General features: G+C 37.4%; 1 protein-coding gene across 1 annotated transcript in view; it reads left to right on the forward strand.

The window, feature by feature from the left end:
- The window catches only part of LOC150086856 (uncharacterized), a 33134-nt gene extending 26021 nt beyond the window's left edge, over nucleotides 1-7113 (forward strand). The window contains exon 2 of the mRNA XM_090372300.1: nucleotides 6551-7113. Coding sequence (XP_090228426.1) covers nucleotides 6551-7113 — 563 coding nt within the window. The remainder of the gene's footprint in view (nucleotides 1-6550) is intronic.
- The last annotated feature ends 4825 nt before the right edge of the window (nucleotides 7114-11938 follow it).

The raw sequence follows: 11938 nt of genomic DNA on the forward strand, positions 1-11938 counted from the left end.
ATCACCAAAAGAGGGTTAAAGGAACTACCAGACGATAACAGAATCAAAATAAATAAATAATTGGCATTAGTCTAAATTTTGTATAGTTTTAATTGGATTTAAAGTTCGAAATTATACAAGGGTTTATGAGCTACTATTTATATCTATTCTTTCTTTTCGTTCGATTGTTTATTTGGGTTATTTTTATGTTAATTTTCGCTCTACAGTTTTTGCCATACTACTGGCTTATGTTTTATTTTATTTAATTTAACATATTGGATATATATATATATATATTATTGAACTGGCAGTGATACTTCACAATATTTTATTCATAGTGAACTACAAAGTAGTATATAATGGATGGCATCAATTTAATTGTATCTCATATTGTGACTACCTTCACAACGAGTCACTATGTATTGCACTACATAGAATAAGTAATGCTTCTCTAATAAAGAAGACTATTGTTACTTATTTTCAGCGGATACCATTATCAAACCCACCGATGATAGGCCAATAAGCCTTGAAATGGTGCCACCTGGATGGCAGTCTCTGCTGAGAATAAGTAACAATAGTCTTCTCTATTAGTGGAGCATTACTTATTCAAGGTAGTGCAATACATGATAGCCTGTTGTGAATGTAGACACAATATGAGATACAATTAAATCGATCCCATCCATTATACTACTTTGTAGTTCACTACGAATGAAATATTGTGAAGTATCACTGCCAGTTCTATAGCGAAATGCCAATCATAGTCCTATGCCTTCTGTGATTATTTTCTGATTTTATCACTATGTACACCATCAGGCATCTCTCATATTGTGGAGTTATACTTCATAACTGGGTTGGCATGATTGCAACACCAGGGTACCTACCTGCCCAACGATGATAGGCCAATAAGTCTTGAAATGGTGCTGTCTGGGAGTTGGTATCCACCGAGAATAAGCAACAATAGTCTTCTCTATTAGTGAAGCATTACTTATCCAAGGTAGTGCAATACAGTAATACCCCGACTTACGCGAACTCGGAGTTACGCGGTTCTTGATTTTTTCATTTGGCAACGCTGCCGCCCACTATCTTCAAGGTCGTTTTTCATATGTTATCGATATACGGTGCGACGGCGGAGAATGAGAGCGAAAGATGAACAAAATTCAACTTTGCTCCTTTTATGTTTTTTATATCAGTGAAGGGGAAACACATTTCACCATAATAACGTAAAAACCAACACAATTCCAGCTATCGGTATAATCGCAAATACAATTAGATCGAGTTTACTACCAGTTTATAACAGATTTCACTAGCAGAAACGCAACTGGATTTTTATTGTTTTATGGTAGTAACCCCTAGAAATGTGAGGTGTTAATAGCGTATCTCTGCCTTTATGGTGTTGTTTATTCAGTTGCTACATGCGCGCAGCTTTGTTTATGCGTATCAAGCGTGCCTCCTCGTTTTGTAATTGTGCTTTATTCCCTAAAAATGAGTAAAATGCTTAATTAAAAGGTGTGAAAAGGAAGCGTCCTGGTGAAGACTGCAGATTCTGAGAGAAAAAGAAAAGCAATTAACGATAAACAGAGGCGGACTGGGTCAAAAATTCTTACCCAGGAAAATTTATAGTGGCCTCATACTATGGTTTATGGCCAAAATCACACTGGCCCACCGGGGTTTCCCCGGTAAGGCTTATGGCCAGCCGCCTCTGTCGATAGAGAAAAAATATGAAATTGTGAAACGCTTTGAGCGAAATGAAAGACCATGTGATATTGCACGTGCTACAGGCCTAAATGAAGCAACAGCGAAAAGCACATGACAATTGCAAACTCGACAGGTTGAAAATTGAAAAGGGCTCAATTGCAAAGGGCTTAAAATTTTTAGAAAACATAGACCCTAACGAAGAACGCGTTATAGCTACAAAGCAAGGAATAAAAAAATTATTAGCTTGCTATGAAGAAATTCTGCGTGAAAAAAAGAACGCGCTGTGTCGTCAGACGAATTTGTTAGATTTTATGAAGCCATCGACATCGAAATAACTTTTTAACGTAAGTCATTTGTTTTTTTAATACATATTTTGTATTAATATGTATAAAGAACTGCAATTTTATTAATATTTTTCTTCTAAACTAGTGTTTTTGTTAGTCCTTGGTCCCAATTAAGCAAAATTTATATGTATTTATATGCAAAGTTGTACCCCGACTTACGCGAATTCGACTTACGCGATTTTCGTCGGACCCGCCTATCGCGTAACTTCAGGGTATTACTGTACATGGTAACCCATTGTGAAGGTAGTCACAATATGAGATACATTTAAATCGATGCCATCCATTATACTACTTTGTAGGCGCCTCCGTAGCCAGGTGGGAAGGAGCAGCAGTGCGTAGCACACGCTTCTTGATTAGACCGGGGTTCGAGCCCGTCACCACCAAATACGAAGGATGCGGAAAGGTCAGGGAATGACCACCGCATATCCCCGGAGCAATATGGCCTTAGTTGCTAATGCTCCTAAAAACCAAATAACAAACAACAAACATTATACTACTTTGTAGTTCACTACAAATGAAATATTGTGACGTATCACTGCCAGTTCTATAACGAATTGCCAATTGTAATCCTATGCCTTGTGTGACTATTTTCTAAATATATTTATATATTTCTTGGAGCAGTATCTAGGTTTTAACTACATAAAACATAAATTCTTGTGTTAATATTATGGGTTACATGAAAAGAATGGAGAATATCAAAGTGAATTAGTGGCAGCACTGGAAATGCCATTGTTCAATAATGGAACGATGGATGTGTTATCTTAAAGAGCTTAATATCAGGAAATTTGAATAAGAATAAATTAAATTGAATGACAGTATAGCAATGGAGGCATGTGTCTCAAGTGCAAGGTTGGAAGGGCCATAAAAGATTACAGAATTTAATGGTGCAAGTTCATATGATACGGTTTATTCATCTGACATCCATTTTTGTTTAAACCTTGAACAATATCTCAGTTGGTATAAAACACTTAGTGGCCTCTATGATTACCTCTTTGAACATTTCCCATTTGGAATTTACACTTTTTAAACACCTTAGCCATCTAGAGAATAAATGGAAAATTTAACTAATTTATTTAGTTGGTCCCACTGAAAAGAATTTAAAAAATGTCTGAGCCCATTATGATCATGTCTGCAAAAACAAAATCCCTTCCCCTTACCTTGCAGATAGTTTCTTTCAATAAATCCCACATTAGTATGCTATGAACACTGCCATGTAAAGGTTCCTTTATTTTAAAATTCTTAATACATAATGAATTAACACTGATAACCAGATCAAGATATTGTTTTCTCTTTTTACCTCTTTAACATGTTGGTGTAGAAAATGGCACAGCAAATCAAGAAATCATCTAAGTTTCTTGCAATAACCAACTAACTGGTTAAAATATAAATTTATTAAAATAAATATGATATATACATAATATAAAACAGAAATAAAATAAGATAAAAGCGTTAAAATACATAGTAGCTTTCGAAATGAATTGCCTCTTCATCAGCTAGTCTGTGAATGATGTACTTCAGTATATATTGATGGTTACAATAGCACAAGTCAGCTGGGTATAATCATGTATCACAAGTCTGGTGTCGGTAAAGCAGAATTCGTACACGTGATGATCACCAGTGCTCATCACACTGCAATACAGTACATTCTATAATAGAGTGTAAGTGTGTACTCCCCTTGTGCGATTCATAGTACTATTATTGGTGCTATGTGCAGTGCTTCAAGCCATGAGTGCTGGTGGTAATCACATGAAAAGTCAATGATTTCAATATAAATAAAATAAATAAATTTTCTGTTTATACTCCGGGACAACCAAACAGTCAGAGGAGTTAACAAGATAGACAGAATACAAGAAACAGCACCGTATTCAGCAGTCACGGGCTTGAACCCCGGTCACTCAAGGCACGTGTACTTACGCACCCGCGCGCCTGGCCACTAGGCTACGGCGGCCGTTGGGGATCAAGATTGTGCTGCTCAACCCAATAATGCTAGGCGACTGCGGAGCGTTCAAAATTAGCGGTTTGCAGAGTCACCTCATGCTCAGAAACCCAATCTTTCAATCTTCTACCAGACTTGCTTACATAATACTCCCCACAATCCGGACACGTAATACGGTATATGGAACCATTCCATAGGAAAGGAGGAACAGGTGTTTTCACCTTAGAAATAATAGATTGTAATTTCCTCCCCAGAAATTGCACACATCGTATATGATGGAGACGCAAAACCCTAACAAGACATTCCGATATGCCCGGATAATAGGGGATGTAGGCGGTAGAGATAAATTGATTGACGTGAGGTGGGTTAGATTTCGTAACAAATTCATGAGCCTGAAGCTCACATCCATCTAGAACATGAGGTGGATAGCCGCAATTTGAAAGCTCCGCTCTAATTTTAGAAATCTCCAATTGCCTGTCACCAGTCGAACTAGAGTGTGTCCAAGTGTGGGAGAATAAAGTACGAGCTGTGCTACGTAAATAACCAGGGGGGGTGCGCACAGCCATAATTGGTAAATTGGCCTGCACACATTGGCTACCTAAAAACGGACGTTACTAAACGCGAATCCACACACATTGGACTAACACATCCAAAAAAGGAAGAGTATTATCAACCTCTAGTTCAATCGTAAACTGAATGATGAGTGACAGGGGGAATTGAGATATTGCAGGAGCCCAGATTCTGATCCCCGGTGTACAATTGCAAAAATATCGTCAAATAACGACACCAGAAAGTGATAGGAATAGGTAAGTTCAAGAAAATCTGCCTCTAAAGTTCCTCAAAATTAGCGGCTCTGTGAACTGCTAATTTTGAATGCTCCGAAGTTGCCAAGCATTATTGAGTTGGGCAGCACAATCTTGATCCCAACAGGATATTGAAATCATCGACTATTCACTTGATTACTGCCAGCACTCATGGCTTGAAGCACTGTTATTGTTATTGTTATTTGGTTTTTAGGAGCATTAGCAACTAAGGCCATATTGCTCCGGGATATGCGGTGGTCATTCCCTGACCTTTCCGCATTCTCCGTATTTGGTGGTGATGGGCTCGAACCCCGGTCTAATCAAGAAGCATGTGCTACGCACTGCTGCTCCTTCCCACCTGGCTATGGAGGCAGCGCTTGAAGCACTGCACATAGCCACCAATAATAGTACTATGAATTGCACGAGGGGAGGACACTTACACCCTATTATAGAATGTACTGTATTGCAGTGCGATGAGCACTGGCGATCATCACATGTACGTAATTCTGCTTTAATGACACCAGACTCGTGATACACGACCATGCCCAGCTGACCATCAATAACCATCAATATATACTGAAGTACATCATTCACAAACTAGCTCATGAAGAGGCACTTCACTTTGAAAGCTACTATGTATTTTAACGCTTTTATTATATTATATTTTAACACTTTTATTTTATTGCATTTTAATGCTTTTATCTTATTTTATTTCTGTTTTATCTTATGTATATACCATTTTTATTTTAATAAATTTATTTTAACCAGTTAGTCGGTCGGCGCAAGAAATTTGGATGATATAATGCAACCCGACGCACAAGGCCTGTTTTCTAATGTTCGTTTAATGTATGGCCCATATGTGTATGGTGTTACTGCCAGTTTGCAGAAATTGTTTATGTCTGAAGCCCGTAATAGGCAACATTTACACCTTGCACATTGGTGTAAAGTCCATCATATTATTCCCCCGAGGTTTTAGATTCAAGGAACTGTTCTCCTGTGACTGTATGAAGTGTGCCTGTTTTGGTTTGAAAACGTTGGGAATCTGGATTGGTAGCGTTCATGAAGAATTGAAAAGGATCATCATGAACAAATCCAGGTTCATGCAAGAATTAAGAGGTTTGGTCCCTCCTCCTATATTTCTATGGTAGTTCATGTTTTGTGTTCTCAAGATATACTGAAGCGTAACTGAAGCGTAGCGTGTACATCAGCAGAATAAATTTAATGCTTTATTACAAAGAAACATATACTGCTAGGAATACACATATGAGAGATAACTCATAGTTTGTTTTGAATTTGAGTAGCAAACAATTATCTAAGGAGCAACATGATCTCTTAACCCTCAGCATGAAGTTTACAGTCCTTCCTTGTAAACCTCCCATTACACATTTGGCTATGGGTGTGGAAGCATCTCTTGACAAGCTACCTGAAGAGACTGCTTAATGTAATTAACTTTAAAACTGTTTCGATTTTGCAACACATCCAGCCTATTACTTATAACCACAGATGATTTCAACGGAAAGCTCTTTCTTCTTTGTGCAAAGATGGCACTATTGTAATTTTGCCTGCAGATAAGGGGTGGTGCACTGTTGTCATGGACAAGGCAGAGTATATTCGTAAAGCCCTCGCTCTATTACAGGATTGGGAGGTTTATGAAACATTGCAAGACTCCCCTGTGAAAGTGCTGAAGTTGGAATCCAAAATTAATAACTTTAGATTAACAAAACTTGTGCATTCTTTGTTTTTAGCTAATAAGAGTGGGTAATCTTACTTTAGCTAATCCTATCTTATTTTAGTTAATAAGATTGGAAGCTTCATGCGACAGGTTGTCGACTCCCAGTTTTATGGACTTCCAAAGATCCATAAACCTGATATTCCTTTACGGCCCATTGTTTCTTGTTGTCATACACCTACGTATGAACTTTCTAAACATGTTGCCAAGTTATTAGCACCTCTTGTTGGGAAAACTGTTTACACTTTTTCCAGTAGTACGCATTTTCTGTGTATTATTAAAGATTTTACTATTTCTGAGAGTGAGGTTATGGTCTCTTTTAATGTGGTTGCTCTGTTCACTTCTGTTCCTGTACAACAGGCTATTGCCTGCGCTAGACGTCTTTTGAGCAGGGATACAACATTTGGAGATAGAACCTCGCTCTCTACAGATGATATTTGTACCACTCTCAATCTGTGTTTAACGGGAGGCGTGATCATGTTCAACGATTCTCTGTTTTGCCAAATACAGGGCACAGCTATGAGTGCCCCTGTTAGTCCTATCGTGGCCAATATCGCCATGGAGGAACTTGAGTCAGATTTTCTTGAACTTACATATTCCAATCCCTCTCTTGTGTCATTATGTTGATGATATTTTTGCAATTTTCCCTGGGGATCAGAATCTGGGCTGCTGCAATATCTCAATTCCCTGTCGCCCATCATTCAGTTTATGACTGAACTAAAGGTTGATAATACTCTTCCTTTTTTGGAGATTTGTTAGTCCAACGTGTGGATTCGTGTTTAGTAACTTCTGTTTTTAGGAAGCCAACGTGCGCAGGCCAATTTACCAATTATGGCTCTGCACATGTCCCTGGTCATTTACGTAGCACAGCTCATATTTTATTCTTCCGCGCTTGAACGCACTTTAGTTTGAATGGTGACAGACAATTGGAGATTTCTAAAATTAGGGCGAAGCTTTCAAATTATGGCTATCCAACTCATGTTCCAGATAGATGTGAGCGTCACGATCACGAATTTGTTATGAAATCTAACTCGCCTCGCATCAATCAATTTATCTCTACTGCCTACATCCCCTATTATCCAGGCGTTTCAGAACGTCTTGTTAGGATTTTGCGTCTCCATCATATACAATGTGTGCAACTTCTGGGGAGGAAATTACAATCTATTATTTCTAAGGTGAAAACACCTGTTTCTCCTTTCCTATGGAGTGGTTCCGTATACTGTATTACGTTTCCGGATTGTGGGGGGTGTTATGTAGGTGAGTCTGGTAGAAGATTGAAAGATCGAGTTTCTGAGCATGAGGTGGCTCTGCAAACCACTAATTTTGATCTGCAGTCACCTAGCATTATTGGGTTGAGCAGCACAATCTTGATCCCCAAGACGATATTGAAATCGTCGACTATTCACGTGATTACCGCCAGTGCTCATGGCTTGAAGCACTACACGTAGCCACCAATAATAGCACTATGAATCACATGAGGGGAGTACACTTACACCCTATTATAGAATGTACTGTATTGCAGTGCGATGAGCACTGGCGATCATCACATGTACGTAATTCTACTTTAATGACACCAGACTCACGATACATGATCATGCCCAGCTGACTTGTGCTATTGTAACCATCAATATATACTGAAGTACACCATTCATAGACTAGCTGATGAAGAGGCATTTTGCTTTGAAAGCTACTATGTATTTTAACGCTTTTATTATATTATATTTTAACACTTTTATCTTATTGTATTTTAACGCTTTTATCTTATTGTATTTCTGTTTTATCTTATGTATATATAATTTTTATTTTAACCAGTTAGTCGGTCGTCGCAAGAAATTTGGATGATATAATGCAACCCGATGCACAAGGCCTGTTTTCTAAAATCAAGAAATGTTCTGCTACTGGGTGAGCTACCAACTCATGAGTTCCAGTCAACATCTGTTAAGTAAAATTCCCTACAACAAGAAATTCTGATTTGCTTGCTTGCTCTACTTGTCTGTAACAAAGGCCTGTAACAAAATCCTGCTCTCTACTTTGTTTTCCCAGTGTTTATGTTACATCTGTCTGAGAACATTACACCAGCCTGTGTCTACTGGTTGTGCTACTTTAGAATCTATGCACTTCTTAACCAAAAGCATAACTCCCCCCCCATCATATTTGTCTGTCCTCTTTGTATACATTGTAATTCCTGTATTCAAATTATGCATCACCATTATCAGTGTGACACAATGTTTCTATTATACCTACAATGTCAGAATTTGATGATTTAATTGATACTCCAAACTCAAATTTATATACAGGTAGTTCCTGACTTTACGAGTTAATTCATTCCTAGCGTGGGCTCATAAAGGTGGAATTTATTACCCATAGACATAATGTTAAAAATAGGGGTAACGTTCTCATCAATGAAATTAGTTAGTTAATTAGTTTGTTTAAACAACGACTGACTTATCCAAAAAAAGGAAAATGTAGCCTGTAAAATCAAGCAAATTATAATAATAAAGAAATTATTTATGACTTACCAACGTTAAAGAATGTTTATTCTTCATCAAAGACTAAATGCACACTCATTAATCACTCATTATTGGCTCGGCACTTGTTGGTTTATTACACAAGGAGTAGTCTTCTTCAGAAATGCTTCGAGGCATTTGTTTCCAAGATAATCTTCTCTTTTCCTTATAAATTTCAATAGCATGTAAGCATTTTTTAATGGAATGCACAAATTGCAACTAACACGATTTGCATGGAGTAACAAGTTTACAAAGCTTAAAAAAAAAAAAAAGGAATGAAGAGAAGATTCTGAAAATTTATTTATGTTTTTTTAAACGACTGAAGATTTCAGTAATGTTGTTCTTGTTGTTATTTGGTTTTTAGGAGCATTAGCAACCAAGGCCATATTGCTTCCAGGATATGTGGTGATCATTCCCTGACCTTTCTGCATCCTCCATATTTGGTGGTAATGAGCTCAAACCCTGGTGTAATCAAGAAGCGTGTGCTATGCACTGCTGCTGCTGCTGCTCTTGCCCACCTGGCTATGGAGGCGGCAAAGATTTCAGTGAAGGGGAAACACATTACACCATAATAATGGAAAAAACCACACAATTCCAACTTATCAGTATTTTTGCAAATGCAATAACATGGAATTTACTACCCGTTTATAATTGCTTCCAGTAACAGAAAAGCCCAATAAACTGGAAAGTGAAAATTGTTTTTATTGTTTTATGGTCGTGACCTCCAAAAAAGTGCTTTAGAAAAATATCACAAAGGTGTTCAAAATTGGTTCTTATAACAGAACATACAATAACGATGAAAGTGTAGGGTATTTTAATGATTTGAATTGGTAACTAATACAATTAACACTATAAAAACGACTTCTTAGAGAGTTATATAGTGAAAATTAACTTCCAAGGTTGTGGAACGAATTACCTAAAAAACAATGTTATTGGGTTCACATTACGATATTTTCCTGATACGATGGTGTCTCTTCGTATCATATTTTTCTAAAGCACATTTCTGGAGGTCACGACCATAAAACAATAAAAACAATTTGCACTTTCCAGTTTATTGGGCTTTTCTGTTAGTGCAAGCAATTATAAATGGATAGTAAACTCCATGTTATTGCATTTGCAAAAATACCGATAGCTGGAATTGTGTGGTTTTTTATGTTATTATGGTGAAATGTGTTTTCCTCTTTACTGAAATCTTCATATGTATAAAAAGCATAAATAAATTTTCAGAATCTTCTCTTCATTCATTTTTTTTTTTAAGCTTCGTAAATTGTTACTCCACGTGAATCGTGTTAGTTGCGATTTGTGTGTGCCGTTAAAAAATGCTTATGCATGCAATCGTGAAATTTACAATTAAAAGAGAAGATTATCTTGGAAACAAACACCTCTTGAAATATTTCTGAAAAAGATGAATCCTTGTGCAACAAACCAACGAGTGTTAAGCCAATAATTAGTGATCAATGAGTGTGCATTTAGTTGATGATGATGATGAAGAATAGACATTCTTTAACATTTGTAAATCGTAAATAATTTCTTTATTATTATAATTTGCTTGATTTTACAGGTTACGTTTTCATTTCTTTGGATAAATCAATCATTTTTTTTAAACATAAACTAATTAGCTAACTAATTTAATTGTTGAGAACGTAATTCCTATTTTTAACATGATGTCTATGGGAAATAAAATCCCACTTTATGAGTTTTCGCTTTACGAGTGCACGCTAGGAACGAATTAACTCGTAAATTCGTAAAGTCGGGAACTACCTGTAATTGCAATGGGATGATAACTCGTAACGTCGAGAAATACCTGTGCAATGAGATGATTATTAGATGGGAGGAATTTGTCACCTTTTTTAGGATCTGGCTGGATATGAGAAAATTTCCAAGCAGAAGGAAAAACACATTTGGAATAAAAAAGTGAAAAAAAAGGTAGCAAACAACAGGAGTAAGTTCAGGAGCACAGGTTTTGAGAACAAGTGGAGAAATACCATCAGGACCTGGAGCTTTCTGAGCATCAAGTTTCATCAAAATCCTTCTGACATCCTTTTGACGGAAGACCACAGGAGGCATTGAATTGAGCGTGTTGGGAATGGTGGGAGGTGTTTTACCAAGATCATTAATACTTGAGTTGGAAGAAAAATGAGATGTTAGCAGGTCAGTTTTATCCTTGGCTGAAGTGACAACAGAACCATCTAGTTTTGACAGAGGTGGGAGCAGAGATGGGCAAAACTTGTGGCCAATAGCTTTGGCAAGAGACCAGAATGCTCAGCTACCATTAAAGCATGAAGCAAGTTTACTACTCTTAGCCTGTTCAAAATCTAGTTTGGACTGATTAATAATGGCTTTATAATTGTTGCGAGCTCTGGTGTAGGCAGAAAATGAAAACTGAAGAATCGGAAACAAGTCAATTATGATATGCAACATTCTTCTCTTGGACAGCCTTAGCACATTTATTGGAAAACCATGGTTTAGATAAAGGACGAGATTTTAAAGTGGAGTGTGGAATAAAGGATTCCATTCCTACAAGAATAATTTCACTGACAATGATCTAAGCAAACAATGACATCAGAAGTTTTGAAGGCGTCTCCGTAGCCAGGTGGGCAGGAGCAGCAGTGCGTATCACACGCTTCTTGATTAGACCGGGGTTCGAGCCCGTGACCACAAAATACGGAGGATGCGGGAAGGTCAGGGAATAACCACCGCATATCCTCGGTGCAATATGGCCTTAGTTGCTAATGCTCCTAAAAATCAACAAGCAGAAGTTTTGAAACAGTAATCCGACCAAGGAAAAGGAGAAAAGAAATCTTGCAGGTCATCCCATTTTACATTCTTTAATGCCAAACAACATGAGGTTGGGAACAGCCCTGAGATAAAGGCTCCATTGGAGAAGAGACAATCAACAAGTTGCGATCTGAGGTGCCTAAAGGACCATTCACTTCGACTGTGTA

The sequence above is a fragment of the Mastigoproctus giganteus genome, chromosome 4, assembly GCF_048544385.1.
Source record: "Mastigoproctus giganteus isolate SK-2022 chromosome 4, ASM4854438v1, whole genome shotgun sequence".
Taxonomy (NCBI): Eukaryota; Metazoa; Arthropoda; class Arachnida; order Uropygi; family Thelyphonidae; genus Mastigoproctus; species Mastigoproctus giganteus.